This window comes from Aquarana catesbeiana, linkage group LG04 (genome assembly GCF_042186555.1).
Source record: "Aquarana catesbeiana isolate 2022-GZ linkage group LG04, ASM4218655v1, whole genome shotgun sequence".
Classification (NCBI taxonomy): Eukaryota; Metazoa; Chordata; class Amphibia; order Anura; family Ranidae; genus Aquarana; species Aquarana catesbeiana.
In genome coordinates this window covers 302,239,574-302,257,000 of record NC_133327.1, presented here as the reverse complement: position 1 = coordinate 302,257,000, position 17,427 = coordinate 302,239,574, and the positions used below count along the sequence as shown (strand labels likewise).

Here is a 17,427-nt window from a genome sequence, read left to right as displayed (position 1 = left end):
TGGAGACAAACTGGCCAGTTGGAACACGTTTCGGAGACAGAGCCATGCCTGTCCAGAGATTCCAGCATCTTCCCGGCTCCCTGAACTTTAATTCCTGAAGGAATTTGACACACAGCAGCCACTTTGCAGACCTGATTACCTTGAGCTGACATTCAGCAGTACTTACATGCCTGTCTCGCTGGATACCTTGTGAGTGCATCACTTGTGTTTTTTCTATTTTTTCTATGTAATAAATGTTACGGCATCATAGGCAGATTTGGCGCTTCTCGCTTCTCTTTCACCCTCCCTTCTTGTCTTTTCATTGGATTATTCTTCAGCTGTTAAATATACAGTGAGCATATATACGTCAAAGTATATTTTTTTGGATAGGTTTTTTCTTGTCCAATAGATACAACAGGAAGCAATAAATGGCATACACAACTGGATAAATGAATTACTATTTACACTACATACTGTATATTACATATTATACTAGGCCAAACACAGAGGGTAAATCTCCCCAGCAAGAAAACAGATAGCAATAAAAACCTGAAAGATTCTACCCTTTCACTATTTTTCAAAACTAAATATAATGTTTTGGCATCAGATATGCACTAGGAGTTATTAATGCACTCATAATGACTCATGATAAATGCTACACTTTTAAGTATATATTGCTGATTTATCCTTATTTTCAGTGAAGATTAATATTCTTCAGATGCCAAGGCTTCTTAAGCCTCGTACACACGATCGGATTTTCCGTCGGGAATTGTGTGATGATAGACAGTTGGCCAAAAATTCAACTGTTTGTAAGCTCCATAAAGACAATTGTTGTCAGACTTTCCGCCGACAAATGTTGGATGGTAGGATTAGAAATTTTCCACGGTCAACAGTCTGTTGTCAGATTTTCCTATCGTGTGTACACAAGTCCGTCAAAGAAAAGTCCAAAGTATAAACACACATGCTCAGAATCTATTCTTACCAAATATGACATTAGCAGAAGGTGCCCAAAGGGTGGCGCTCAAGAGCTGAAATTCCTCGTAGTACGTCACTACGTTCGTGTTTGTTGGCCGACAATTGTGTACTGTTTGTATGCAAGACAAGTTCACGGCATACGCCCTTCGGACAAAAGTCTGATGCTTTGTCTACGTAAAATCTGATTGCGTGTATGAGGCTTTACTCTCACTTAACAATATGTTTGTGTAATATGGCATACAACCTCACTATTTCTGTTAGTCAGCAATGTTTGAATTAAAATCCATTAAGCATAAGCTGTCATGAATCATACTATATGCCAACAGATCATATACATACACTGTAATTTGCTTTTATAAACAAAATTGCATAATTCACTCACCAGCAGCAAATGGATCTAAGAGGCAGTATATTTTTAACTATTATTGTGCTGGAAAAACATTAGGACAAGTTTTTTTTCAGTCCTTGAATACTAGAGGACAATGGTTCATATATTAGGTTAATTAAAAAGAAAAAAAATATGGTTGTTGGTTTCAAAGATTCAAAATTGTACCCAAAATAACTGGCACAAAAAATACAGCTTTAAAATAAATATTTACTATGTGCCATCAATGAAATATAAAAAAAAAAACACAGGTGTCATGGGGATAAAAGGGTTTCAACAAAATCAACGGGAAGGTAGTGGTCTACCCATGGTTTCTATAACCATGGGTAGACCACTACCTTCCCATTCATTTTGTTGAAACCCTTGTATCCTCATGACTTCTGTGTTGACTCGCATTTCTAGATTGATTCTCATATTAAGAAATTTCAGTTTACATCTCCCCCTGGGACCCCCGCCTTCATTTTTCCCTATTCCTAAACATCCCCCCCTCCTCCTACATTTTCTGACTTCCCTTTTTTTTCTGTTGTTCCTTATCATATGCAGGTCCCACTAATTTATATGACTTGCATCTATAAATATCAACCTCAGTGGGATTAATATTGCACCCTACAGCGGTATCCTTGGCTCTCCGGTATATGCAATATTCCCTATAATTACCTCCTAATTTTATGACTACGTACAGTACTTCCCTACCTAATGCATCTCACACGTTTTTTGACTTGGCCATTTCTACCTCCTGGTCTTTTATGCATTATTCTTCCTTACATTATGTTAATATTGTTTTTTGCATCAGATTCCAGGAGTTATATTTGCACTACTGGCTTTATTATTGTACCTATTTCTTACATGGGTTGCATCTCGACTGACATCGCACTTTTATATATTGCCTTTTGTCTGTTCTGTGACAGAGATGTTATTCTGTACTATCTCTGTAATTTGGTTATTCTTCTTAACAATCTTTATGAACAAGAAATATAAAAACCACACGACTTATGAAAAACCGGTTAAAGATTATTCTGGGCAATATGCACATTTTTGGTTTATTCAAGTTGTATGTTTGCTACGTCAAATCAAGGTTGGTAATAACACTTGGGGGTCATTTACTAAAAATGGAGCATACAAAATATGGTGCAACTCTGCATAGAAACCAAACAGTTGCTAAGTATTATTTCCAAAGCTTAATTGAACAAGCTGAAGTTACAAGCTGATTGGCTACCATGCATAACCCCACCAGATTCTGAGTGTGTCAGTTTTAGTAAATTTCCCCATACAAAAGGACTGAGAATAAATCTCAAAGAAAAAACTGACTTTGTGGGCACATCATTAGGCAGTGGTAATATAAACAATTAAGTCTTTATTACAAAATGATTAAAAAACATATAGCATTTAGACAATACCCTATTATTTGACAAGGGCAACAGATACCCAATACAACAAGCATGAAGGTTGGATCCTTAGGTATATGAAAAGAGAAATTTGTAGATGTATGAGTATGGATAATTTGATCTGTATAGAAAAATATGATCCAAAAATCCTCCACGCTCGCTTTGTCAATGCGTTTCGCAATTTAGTAACTTCTTCAGGACATACTGGGTAGGTGCTGATGGGCCTTGGATCAAAGTATCATGGGACACCACATATCACAGATTACAACTCAAGAACAATCTTGTCTGGGACCAAGTATAAATGTTTGACAGTGGTCAATGTATATATATATATATATATATATATATATATATATATATATATATATATATATATATCTCAAGAAGTAGACAGAGATGCATGTACAGCCTCCATAAAAACCACAATCACAGGTAATCACAGGCGAAAAAAGGGAAAGAAAAAAGAACAAACTAAATTTAGCCAGTCATCAAAGGTAGGCATCAAAAATATAGTGTGTGTCTCTCTAGAGTAATACTCTTATAGTTTATTCATCAGTTAGAGTTAGCCCTCATCAATGGGTAAAGGAGCTTCACAACATGATATAAAGTGTTCAACGTTTTTTGGGGTGTTGCTGGTAAAGCTAGACCCATATACCCTTAATAGGATGAAGGCACCTTTTCTTCCCAATCTGGATAGCACAGGTGTCCACGCAATTTCTCCCTTTGTCTGTATAAGTTAGTTAAAAATCTCCAAATTATACACCAAATATTAGGTGACTACATGCAATTGAAGCTCCCAAATGAAGTCACATGATGGAATGCATTGGGGCAGGGCGTATTCCTGCATTGCCTTTGCTGTAAAGACATATCTTTATTTTAACTATCAGGCTTTATTGTGTTTTAACTAAGACAGTAGGTAATAAAACATTAGGTAGCATGTTCTTTGCAGTGCCAATACTTGTTATCACCCAGTACATAGAACAGAATACAATTCAAGGAGAAACCTCCCAAGTTGAGAACTTCACTTTTCAGTGAGTGGTGGATTTTTTAATGCTTTGATACTTATTTTAATAAACAGATGTACTCTATGTGTATATTTATATAATTCTTTAACTTATATGGAGTTTGGGTATTGAGAATCACTTGAGAAGTTCAAATCAGTGTGAAAATGTAAAGGATAAGTTTACCTTTGTAAAAAAATAAAATGTCCATAAAAAACCCAAAAGAAAATTCAGCGCTTCCAAAACTGCCACAGTAGTAACACTTCAATAAACCTCTTCACAATCCAATCTAGTCTCTGTAGTGTCTTTGCTTCTCATAGGAAAATGATCTCATGATTACAGCACTCTCCCTCTATCCACTACAATAACAAACAGAGTGCAGATATACAGTACTATCACACTGCTTTTTCAACTATGCATCTCCAAGATGTAATCCAAAAACAACCATCCTCTTAATAGTACAAATACATACACATCTCCATGCATATATCTACAAATCCACATATATATATACATACGGATAGGCAAATATATGTGAATGCACTACCCAATATTGAGGATTCAGCCGATTGCAGTGCACACTAAAAGGAAGCACACTGCAATGGCTCACATGCACCAGTGCTCTCAGTCATTTGCTAACAAAATAGTTATAACTTAAAATAAAAACCTGATAGATATTCCTCTGGATATATATCAATTTAGAGATTTTGACAAGTAGCATATCTCACTGTCTAGATCCAGGGAGAGAGCAAATTACCATCTGTTTTATTTATTAAATTGACATGCTTGGGAGGTAAAAAAAGTAAAAAAAAAAGTGCATTTATTTATTTTTTTTTTTCTTACAGGAGCCTGCAAAGCATTCAAAAATTGGCTATATATTTTTCGTATTAACTGGAGTGCAGCTTGTGATATTAATTTTACTTTATTGTGGGGGTGATTTACTAAAACTGGTGCACACAGAATTGGGTGCAGCTGTGCATAGCAACCACTCAGCCTCTAGGTTTTATTGTCAAACCTTAATTGAACAAGCTGGCATTAGAAGTTGATTGGTTATTATGTACAGCTGCACTAGATTCTATGTGCACCAGTTTTAGTAAATCTCCCCCTGTGTTTATATCAATGTTTAATTTTGATATTATTTAGGAGTTGCAGCTGGTGAGAATATTAGGAAAGGGTGAGAACTAGTATTTACACAGATATTTTCTTGCATAATTCAGATATAAACCTCTATTCATCATTTAGATATTAACACTTACATTCGCTAATGATTGGTTTCACTTATTTGTAAAGAAACAACTCAGCAAAAAAAACATTGTTTCAGTATGTCTTTGACATGCAGCAAAAATGGTAGATAGCAGCCTGGCACTTTTTTCCACTGTAATGTTTTTCCTATTGTCAAATTAGGAAATGTTAACTAATTCTAATGATGAGTGCTGATATACGGATTTAACCAATGTTAGCTGGCCTATGATTGCCCTTAGACCCCTTTCACACTGAGGCCGTTTTCAGGCAATTTAGTGCTAGAAATAGTCCTGCAAGCAGCATCTTTGGGGTGGCTTGGGAGCACTATAAATAGCGTTCCCAAAATGCCCCTGTCCATTGAAATGAATGGACAGCTCTTCCCAAGGTGCCTTAAACTTTAGCGCTGTTTTAGCGACGCATCAATGTGAAAGTAGCCTTATTCTAAACACCCAAATAGGTTATTGATTTTTAAAAAGAAGGTAGAGCCCTGTCCTTAGTTTGCTTATTTGTTTGAAGCAAAGCCTTTATATAGTTTTTAACAAAGAGTGAAAAAAGTTGATATACTGTAGCTTGCGTGAACACATTTGAGCAAATAATGTCTTAAAGTGGAGTTACGCCCCGCCCCCCTCCAAAAATTTAAAGTTAGCAGCTACAAATACTGTAGCTGCTGACTTTTACTATTAGGGCACCTACCTGCCCAGGCATCCAGCGATGTCCTCATCCAAGCCGATTCTTGAATTGGCTCTCAGGTGCTGGCACCGCCATCTTGACTGAGGGAAACCAGCTGTGAAGTCTTACGGCTTCACAGCCGGTTTCCTACTGCGCATTTGTGAATCCCACTGTGCTCTATGAATAGGCCGGCTTCGGGAGGGGGGGAAAGGGGGGCCTCCTCAACTTCTGACTCACTTCGCCATGGGGAACTGAGCCCGAAGTGGAAGCGGGTATCTGTCAAAACCTGGTCCACCCTCCCCCCAAAAAGGTGCCAAATGTGGCAGCAGAGGGGGAAGGATGCAGACAAGTGGAGCTTCCCCTCTTGGGTTGAACTCCGCTTTAAATTTAGAAGTGTAGAATTAGACTGAGGGTATATATATGTTCATAACTTTATTCCAATTCATACCACTGATACATTTAAAGGACAACTGTACATTTGTTGTCATTCTTTTCTTTTTCTTTTTCGCTTTAATTAGTTGCTCCTATTCAATTCCTTCAGTTATGGTATATTGATCTTCACTTTGTGGCCCCGCTAGGAGCACCTCCAAAAATGGCAGCTTTGTACTGTGCATGCACACCAGGACCCCATTCCTTCCTGTGGTAAAGCCATACTCATAACCTCAAGAGGACACTCGAAGTACGACTTTCCCATAGGAATGAATGGGACCATAGCACAAATATGATTATGAAGCTGCCATTTTTGAAGAAAGGCAGTTGGGAGGGGCCACAAAGTAAAATTTGATGAATTAAGGCTGAAGGTAGTAACACCTAGTGGGCAACACTAAGGGGAATGGGAGCAACTAATTAAGAAAAATGAACTACAAAAGTATTGTTGTCCTTTAAAGTGATTGTATAGTCTCACTTAAAAAAAAAATAACAAACATGTTTTACTTACCTGCTCTGTGCAGTGATTTTTCACAGAGCAGCCCAGATCCTTTTCTTCTCAGGTCCCTTTCTGGCACTCCTGGCCTCTCCCTCCTGCAGCTTGCTATAGGGATACCCAAGCAGAGCCGCAGCTCCCTGTGTCCATTCAGACACAGAGTTGTGGCCCGGCCACGCCCCCTTTTTCTCCTCATTGGCTGACTGACTTTTAATGACAGCAGCGGGAGCCAATGGTGCAGTGCTGCTGTCTCAGCCAATGAACAGGGGAGTCCCTGCCAGCCGAAAATGTATTGTGCAACATCGCCGGATCTAGAGGGATCTCAGGTAAGTACTAGAGGGGCTGAGGGGGGCTGCTGCACACAGAAGGTTCTTTATCCTAATGCATATAATGCATTGAGATGAAAAACCTTCTGCCTTTACAATCACTTTAAGCAAATGTGAGAAAAGAGTAAAGAACTATATAGTACTACATATAAAAAATATGAATGTTACATAAAGATGCACACATTGATTGGCTGAGTACTTATCTGGCAAATAATTCATAATTCATCCCGTTATTTAAAGAGGAGCTCCACACAAAAGGGGAAGCTCTGCTTATTTGCCTCCTCCCCTCCTCCGCTGCCACATTTGGCACCTTTTGGGGGGGTTGGTTGATCTTGCCGTGGCAAAGTCAACTGGAATTTCGCCCCCCTACTTCTTCCGCAGTAGGTAACTGGCTGTCTCACTGCCAGGTTCCCTTACAAGGAATGGCGGCAGCAGCACCCGAGAAAAATTTGCTGGGGTGAAGACACCGCTGGAAAGTGTCCTAATATTAAAGGTCAGCAGCTACAGTATTTGTAGCTGCTGACTTTACATTTTTTTCTGAAGGAGCCTGCAGCTTCTCTTTAATGTCTATACAAAGTGCAATGTGACCTGTATGTGAATATGGGTCCACTATTTAGGTGAGGTGCTACATTGCACATTGGTGGAGCACGGAATCTTTTGGAGTGAAGTCATATATTTAGGGAATCATTATTGCACCATTACAAATGCTGAATTTTATGGGATTTTCTATGTTTATTAACTTTTTGGTCCGATCCTAATTTATTTCACAAGATTTATAGCACTGGTGATTGGGATCACTGCCCAGTAGGGCATTTGAATATTCATACATCTCTGTATTGTTTCTAATATATTTAGCATGTCAACTGATGGCTTTATTTATTTTAAGTTTAATTGCAAATTTATATATTTTGGTCTATTTATAGTACTGATGTTCATTTTTTGATGGTATCATGTTCAGTATCCAATTGCACTTATTCACTCATTCTAACAAATTCATTATTTATTTTAGATTATTAGGGTAATTTTTGCTGAATATTTTTTTTTAATCCTATTGGTGAACTATATCTAATTAAAGTCTGACCTTGCCTGTGCTGTACATTACAGGTGACCTCAATTGTTTGCTTCTATGTCCTTCTGGCTCATTATGAAGGTCATCCCATACACATGTCATGACCTATTTATTTCCAGTGGTGCATGGTAATGAAGTAAAAGCAAAGATTTTCATGAGTGACCATAATAAAATGTATCATTTGAACAGCAAATGACTAATAAAAAAGAAACAACTGTAAAAGGCTGTGCTATAATACAAAGATGCCTAAGGCATTTGGTGATGTTCCAAAGTTAGCATTCCAACAAATCAGGACAAGCAAGCATCTCTGAACGTTAACCTGGGTACATAACTACAGTACATGTTATAATAGACACATGAACACCATGCTCTAGTAACAAGCCCACAAATACCAAATTAATGATACACAAAACACAGGTTTTTGAATATTATATAGCAAGAACTAAACTGGAGAGAAGAGTTAATGTTCAACGCTTGGATAGAAAGTCTATTATTTTAATGAACACAGTAAGAACTGGAAAGATCTCACTCACTGCTTAGAGATAAATTGAAGCTCTCTTACAAATAGTTACCAATCAGTACACGGTCACTGAACATGAAGAAGAAGGGGATGTGAAACTGGTAAATAGTAATAGTAGCAAGAAAGGATAGCAGTCACAAGAATTACATCATTCATTCAACTGTTAAGAATTTAAAACATATCATGAAGATTATAGGGACTAGTTGATAAAACAGTTCAAAGCAATTCTATACTCTCCTTTGAAGAACACAATCTGAAATGAACTTTTAAGTGCCCTAATGTAAGCTGATCTGTGTTTAGATGTTAAACATTGTTTTATACTATATCCATTCAAAGGGAAGATATAGTCTTGTTCGTCTCTCTATGCAAGACCATTAGTCTGGACACTATACTTCAATTATAAAGTGCAAGTACAGGTGTCTACAGGTTCCTGTATATACCTGCAGAAGCCTCTAAACTGTGTTGTGCCATTATGGCTGAACACTTGCTTACTATGACAGGCAAACCTCCACACTACCTGATGAGGCTGAAGCTTTCTTACTCTTTCCTATACATTCATACAGGTCAGTCAGGAACTCCATCATATATATATATATATATATATGGGCCAATAGAAATGTGAGACATGGGGGGTTTATTTACTAAAGGCAAATCCACTTGGCACTACAAGTGCACTGCAAGTAAAAGTAAAAGTTGCTATGTGATTAATGTTTCCTCCACAGTAAATACAAGCCATTTCATTTTCATATGATATGCTTTCACAAATTTTAATACATTAATTCTTACTGTAATTAAATGAGAGTATTTGTCACAGAACACTAACTTTGAGTTTGCCTGTTTAAGAATGAACCAGCTCATGATCACCAATTAATGCAGCGAGGCACAAGACTGGACAAATAGAAAAGACATATGTTATATGGGTCAGCTCCAACATTAAGATGTTGCTCTTCATTTTGTTGACTAACAACATGAACAAACTACCTAACCATTTTTTTCATTCATTAATAGACATTATTATTTCAATCATTAATGTATGTTTTAGTAATGTAAAATGCCAATACCCAATAGTTATTAACATAATATCAAGTGGAACTGCCAGACTCATCCACCTTACCAACCGCTCAGTGTCTCTCTGCCAATCCCTCCACTGGCTTCCGCTCACCCAACAAATAAATAAAATTTAAAGTACTAACAACAACTTACAAAGCCATCCACAACTCTACCCCCAGCTACATCACTAACCAGGTCTCAAAATATCAACCATACTGTTCTTCTCAGTCCTCCCAAGATCTCCTGCTCTCTAGCTCCCTTGTCACTTCCTCCCATGCTCACCTCCCGGACGTCTTCCGAGCTTCTCCCATCCTTTGCAACTCCCTATCCCAATCTGTCTGACTATCTCCTAATCTAGCCATCATTATACGATCCCTGAAAACCCATCTCTTTAAAGAATCCTATCCTGCTTCTAATTCTAACTAATACACTGTGTTTTTACTTTCTCCCACAGTTATTACCTTTTGTATCACTTGACCCTCCATCTTAGATTGTAAGCTCAAATGAGCAGGGCCCTCTGATTCCTCTTGTACCAAATTATATTGTAACTATAATGTCTATCTTCATTTTTTAAAGTTCTGCGCAAACTGTTGTCGCTATAAAAAATCCTGTATAATAATAAAAATAATAATAATAATTAAAAAAAACAAAAGCTACCAGCCATACCCTTACTTATTAAAGCTGTAGTTTCAGATTGTAGATGCAGACCATGTACCTTTTTATTGGCATGGTCTGCCCAAGGCTAGTCAGTATTTACATCTGGAGGTTTCCTGTACTATGAAGTCTGTAAACCAAAGTTTTTAAAGGGGCAATATACTAAACTAGGTCCAAGTGTGGCCACTATGGCCTAACCTGGAATAAGCTCAAATAGTTTATTGTATGGACTTCAGCATACAGAGAACAGCAGCCATTGGCTTTCCTGGGTAAGCTGTGCTAGTCTACACATGAGGTCTCACAATGCATTTACTGTACTGTACTGTACTTTCACTGTATTTAGGTCAAACGCACATACTGTATGCATACCATAACAGTAAGATATATGTAAATAAACCAACAAGCAAATCAAAGAGTAACTAGAACATGTATATGACAAGAAATGACCATGCCTAATACTGTCTTCACAATCAGACATATATGCTTATGAGGAAGTGCAAAGGTCCATGCAATGTGAAGTGAACCAGACTGTAGTTAGCAAGAGTGGAAAAAAAGCCAACAAGAAGAAATACGTTGGTTTTACTGTACATGTCCTAACCACTTCTGTACCATGGGAGAACCACTTGAGAAACAGTGACAGGCTCAAGTAATACACATGATGGACATACACCTCACTGGACATTCTTGGTAAGATCTCTTTCTATGTGTGGCAGGCCCTAATCTCATTAATTTAAGACTCTTACTACTAGTATCTAGTGACAATACTACTTTTCTAAGCTGTGACACCTATTCAAACATAAGAAACAGTGACAGGCTCAAGTAATTCAGATGATAAGATAGATGTCTCCCTGGCCATTTTCGGAGAGTCATCTTTCCATGTTCGCAAGGTCTTAATCTCATTGATTTAAGACTCTTACAACTAGTATCTAGTGATGATACTAAGTTTTTTAGCTATGATATCTATTTAAACATACATCCTGTTTTCTATGATAATCACGAAAAGGTAATGTTCTCACAATCAATCATACACCAGTTAGCATGTGATAGCAAATTTAAAGGTCAACTAAAGGCAAAACTTTTTTTGCTAAGTTTTTGATAGAGTGGAGAAGGATTAGAACACGTGTCAGTTTGTATTGCTGTCTGCGCCCCTGTTAGGGAGATTTACCCTCTCAAATTGTCCTGTTTACCAGTATCATTAAAAGTGAAAGTAAAAGAAAATCCCAAAGTGTGGGTTGTCCTCAGAATAGCAGTAGAAGGGAAATCTTTCTGGTGATCATGGTGACACACCCTTGCTTTGGAAGGATTTCCTCTCACTGTTTTGGCTAGGGGACAGGACGTGAAAGGAAATCTCTCCAATGGGACACAGATGGGCAAAAAACTGACATGGGTTATAACCCTCCTTTACTCTATCCAAAATGAAATAAAAAGTTTTACCTTAAGTTACACTTGACTACACCACTTTGCAGAAGAAACTATTTAACCTGCTTTGGGTGTAAACTTGTTCTACCGTTTAACATACTGTAATTGTTCTCAGCCTTCAGAAACAGAAAGGTCTACAATCTACCCACTGACGTAGAAAACATTCATAACTTCACCAAAACACTGTGGGGTTGATTTACTAAACCTGGAGAGTGCAAAATCTGGTGCAGCTGTGCATGCTAGCCAATCAGATTCTAACTTCAATTATACAATTACGCTTTGATAAAAAAACTGGAAGCTGATTGGTTTATATGCAGAACTGAGCCAGATTTTTCACTCTTCAGTTTTAGTAAATCCCGCTGTATCACAAAAATGTAATGAGATGGAGGACATGATAGATAAAGTCTATTCAGAACAAGCAGATATATTAAAACACCATCAAACATAATCAGAATGTTAGAAACAGCTTAAAAAGTTTGCCATTGCTGGGCAGTGACAAATATGTCTAACCCATTGGCGGATGTTGATCAGCAAGAAATGCCCAAATTTGTGTTTCACCTTTTGCAGCAATGGAGTTTAAGCATGTGTACAGTGAAAGCATTGTGGAACATCGAAGTGAAAAGATTTTTCATCATACCAAAATATCTTTGAAAGTGATACAACTGCTATACAATGTTTGTGATTGGTGACAACCATTTCATGAATCTCTTTAAAATGATGTACATGTATAAAAGCTGATTAGAAAAATAAAACAAACCGTCATTAAACACCTGAGCTACTAATGCACACATACAATCATTATTAATGCCCTGTTAAACTTCAAGAACAGACATGAACATAATACGCAAAGAGTTATTGCAGAGCAAAGCTCTATATCCCTTTGTTAAACAAGGCTTCTTTTTTTCCCACACTATACACAGATAGTAACTCACTGGCTGTGTAAGTGCTGTGAAGTATACATAAATATAATATATGAAGTTATCGCTCCATGATACCAAATCATTATATCAACTACATTTTACCACATTGTGGATGACAAATGGGAACATTTCTTGGAAATGGAGTACGGGTTTCACTGACAGAATAAATGGTTCACATTAATTTATTTTGTATGGCCAAGCAAAATTATTGCATGTTATAAAACAGAGCCGTAAATGTGGACATTCAAGTGAATTCTGCCTTTACTGCTCTCAGCTTGTATTCCCTTATGTCACAGACATAGTAAGGGAACAAGTAATTTATATACATAATTGTGCAATAAGGGACAACTGTACTTTTAAAACAAATTAGATTTGTGATATATCTAGGGACAACAACTACCTGCCGAAATCTAACTGCCAACTTCTGCCTTTTCTTTCCCTGTACTTGTGCAGAGCTGTCAACAAATGACAAAGCCAGTGCAAACATAGCTCTGTTTACATCCAGCCTCTGCAGTCTGCAGTTTACAACACAGATAGCAACATGTAACAAAGACTGAGAAATGAGAGAGCTTCTGCTCCACATACCTGTTTGATTCAAAGTGGCAAAAGCCATACGTGATTATTAATACACTACATTGCACTCATGTTATCAAGAGAAGAATAAATCACAGGTGGAAGTTACCCAGCCATTTTTCCCACCCCATGTCACTGCGCACAGCCTACCTTAATAACAAGATTTTTGTGCAGGGATCTAGATTCCTGTTGCTCTTAGTCAAGAGGATCTCAACAATATACAGGGTAGAGTGACTAAATGCAAACCCAACACTGTATACCGTTGACTAAAGGCCATGTCTTTTTATAATTGCTTTCAATGTATAGGAACATACAGGTTGATTTACTAAAACTGGAGAGTGCAAAATCTGGTGCAGCTCTGCACAGAAACCAATCAGCTTCCATGTTTTATTGTCAAAGCTTAATTGAACAAGCTGAAGTCAGAAGCTGATTGGCTACCGTGCACAGCTGTACCTGATTTTGCTGTTTTCAGTTTTAGTAAATCACCCCCATAGTATGCATATGTAAGAAGTCATACAGTATTTACAAAGTTAATTTGTTATCCCTGGATATGAACAAAGTTGAGTACGACTAATGTCCATTAATCTCTCACTACCACTTAAGCTTTGATCCAGAAGACGGCAACTCTTGTCAACTATGGCACACAAGAAGGAGAAAATTCTACTAGAAACTCAATTGGAAGTTACACTAATCTATCCTTTATCCTATACCTGTTAGCAGCTATGCATATTCAAAAATACAGCAATCAAGTCTGCATGGTGCACTCTATAGTATTTGTTATCATGTGTAACTACTTTAAGAGGAGAAATACTGCTTTAACATAAGAAAACATCCCAACGAAAAAGGAATGGTTTCACAAACTTAAATAACATGGAAAAATGTAAGAACTTATCAATATATCACAAGAAAAGATATCCAAATTCACACACGGTACAGCTGGCAACATTTTAAGACAACAGCCTACTCAGTAAACGGATAGATACCTTATCAACTCCAAAACTCTCAGAGGAAGTTCTTAGTGTTAACACCTGGTTTAACCTCACCTCCCTGGTCCCAAATAGTACACCACCAATCTTGGAACCATCTATACCAAGCCTAAACAAAACAATATTTCCATTTAACTATCACCTTATCTGTAAATGCATTAATGGAGAGAGAAGGGGCACAGACACCCCCTTTCATATTTTCCCCCCAGTCCCACCTCTTCCCTTCTATTGCTATCTCCTTTTACTAGCATACTCCAGACCAGCTCTCCTTAAAGTGGATGTAAACCCACTGTCATCAATTTGAAAGCATTAGCAGAGTTAATATATATAAGGCTTTACATGCCTCCTGCATGTATCCTTATATTTATATAGTCACCCCCTCACCTGCTAGGAGCCCCACAATCTTCCCGATTCTGTGGGCGTTTTAATTCCCGGTGCTTGGTGGGCGGAGTCGTGACATCAGAGGACACCTCCGCCCACCACTACACTCCCACGGCCAGCCAGGACGAGCCTCACGCCTGGTGAGACTCGCATGCATGTGCCGGAGTGACAGAGCGCGTTCTGTGATGATAGCAGAGCGCGCTCATGTTACTCCTGCACATGTGCAGACCAGGAAGCATGAGAAGGAGAGGCAGAGAGGCAGAGGGGCAGAACCATTGGAAATTGTTGTACATCCAATCCTGGCAGAGCAGCAGAAGAAAGGAGTGGGGGTGGGAATTAAAAAATAATGCATGTCTCTTAGGCTAGTGCACGAGATATGTAAACCTGTCACTCACAGCAAGGGGGAGGATTTGACAAAGCTTTTCTCTGTTTGTCAAGATTTATCTCACTGAACAATAAAAGAGGATTGCTCAGAGCTGGATTAACTCTTTGTGGCAAGAGGAAATCTTATAGGAAATTTTATACTCTACATTATGACATCAAAAAAAAAAAAAATTCGGGTTTACATCCACTTTAACCCCAGACAACCTTATACTACAGTTACTAACATCATCTTTTCTCTCTTTTTTACAATAGCTAAAAACAGAATATCCCTACCTACCCTACTTTAAATACCATCTCTGAGCAAATATTGCCCCCCCACTATCACCAGACAGTGATGTGGATATCAGAAGAAGGATCCTCCCACTCTCAATGTGGGGGTAGATAGTGGTTGAGGAGGGGTAAAGTTTAGTTGGGGTGGATCTCTGGTAAGAGATAGCTTTAACCACCCTGGCGGTATGATTATGTCAGATTTTTGCGTACAATTGTTTTGCATAGAAATTTGGCGTTTTATATTGTAGGCCTGTAATTCTTAGCAATAACACACTTAAATCTGTCCAAACAAGAGTCTAGTAGACATCCCGGGTATGATAAAGTCTGAAACACAAAATCATAAATTATAATATAATAAATAACTATAAATAATTATAAAAAAATAATAATATAATAATAAAATTAATATCCCCACGATTCACTATCGCTCAATTCTGCAAGTGTTTTAATTTACTATCGCTGTTTTCTAGCTGGTCTAAAACCACTTTTGATGTAAAGGGACACTTTTTAGTTGCTATAGACGATTTCAAGCTTACAGGCAGAAAGAACAGTATATATCATATAAAACTGCATGCAGGGCATTGGACAAAGAACTAGGGACTAGGTGTTATGAATTTTTTATTTTTTGAATTTGCCGCCAGGCTCCGCCCCCCCATTCGTCGCGACGCTCGCAGGGAACGGAGCCTGGCACACAGAGGCATCGGGCGGAGGACACAGCCTGCAGACACAGTGAGGGGACATCGCAGGATCCTGGGGACAAGGTAAGTAACTTGCACCAGGATCCTGCAATTCAATCCTGAGTGTGGCTCAGGGTTACCGCTAAAGGTACTGAAATTTAACCCCGAGCCACACTCGAGAAAATCACCAGGGAGGTTAATATAAAACTGTGAAGGGAGAAAAAAGTGTGATAAAGGCATAAGGAGCCAGTACAATACTAGATCACTTCAAAACAGGATACCCCTAGGAACTCCCCAAGTTTGACATATAAAGTACATCACATCCTACCCCATTTCTCACTATACAATGCTTCATGCCTTATCATCAGATTCAGAAGATGCTCCATTGCTTCATGAGTTTGGTCGTCCAATATACTGGTGTCTTATGTTACCTACATTTACAACACAATTTTATTTTTTACACAAGATGTACTTTTATATGGCTGGTAACCCATGAGAGGCCTACTGCATATGAGCTTGCCCCACCATTGATGACACTGACATGCTAAGAAAAAGCAGCCATACACAGTTACTTTAATTTTTACTTCTTCATCTCAAAATAAACACAAATGTCCATGATACCAAGAGAGCCAATGCCTTGTTGATCCTAATGAGAATATAACCAGTTACCTAGCAACCACTGAAATATTGAATATCACTCTTTTCCTACACTTTAAATAAGCAACAAGTGAAAAATGAAGCCAGTTCTGTACCAAGACATAAAATACAACTAAAGATATTATGTATTCGGAGTTGTAAAAGAGGACCATAAACAAAAGCAATAACAAACTGTCAGTTTAAAAGGTCATCACAATTTGCGGCAGAGTTTTACACACTGAGAGTATTCAAATTATCTCATACCATCTGGTTATTTAAAATTCGTCTTACCTTATTTTGTATTTGTGTTTGGCCCACCAAAATAAGAATATTAGATGAGATGATGGATAGACAAAAGTTTATCAGAATGATCGATCTCTCAGATTTGATGTATCTGTTTAAATAAATGAAAATAAATAAGATCAAAAATTATTTGAAGGAGACCTCAGTATCGGTATTAGATAGCATATTGACAGGATAATGTATGATATGCTATTACCGTAAATAATATGTTAAAAAGTATAATGTTCTGCTCTCAAAGTGCTAAAAGAATACACTGAAAAATGCAATCCTTTCAAATGAACAAAAACATATTAATCTATGTTTAGGATTTCTGATTTCTAATTGCCTTTCCATACAGATATGTTGTAATTTATAACCACTAAAAGTGTACACAAGTAAAAACTAAAGACAAATTTTGTACCTGTCTTTACAAATTGGTGGAATATATTGCTAAAAACCAATACTGTATGTTGGGAAAAAAACATTGTATTGGCAATATGCAAGGTTGGATATGTCTAATTTTTACACAGATCAACTGTATTACTACTATCTTCTGTATGAATAGTATCTCTACAAGTAAAAATGGGTAAACATGATCACCATTTAGAACTGCATAGAACTAACTTACACAAAATGACATCAAACTTGAGACAAAAACAATTCTTAATGCATACTCATTTTCAAGCAGTGATGACTGACTATCTGATAGCTTGGATGGTGCA

The 17,427-nt window shown here is 37.6% G+C and overlaps 1 protein-coding gene across 4 annotated transcripts in view; it reads right to left on the bottom strand.

Moving 5' to 3' along the window:
• The window catches only part of ADGRB3 (adhesion G protein-coupled receptor B3), a 1,384,867-nt gene that overhangs the window by 253,614 nt on the left and 1,113,826 nt on the right, over positions 1–17,427 (bottom strand). For all 4 annotated transcript variants that reach the window (XM_073626736.1, XM_073626734.1, XM_073626737.1 and 1 more), the window contains one exon: positions 16,715–16,817. In XM_073626736.1, the coding sequence (XP_073482837.1) occupies positions 16,715–16,817 (103 nt within the window). The remainder of the gene's footprint in view (positions 1–16,714; positions 16,818–17,427) is intronic.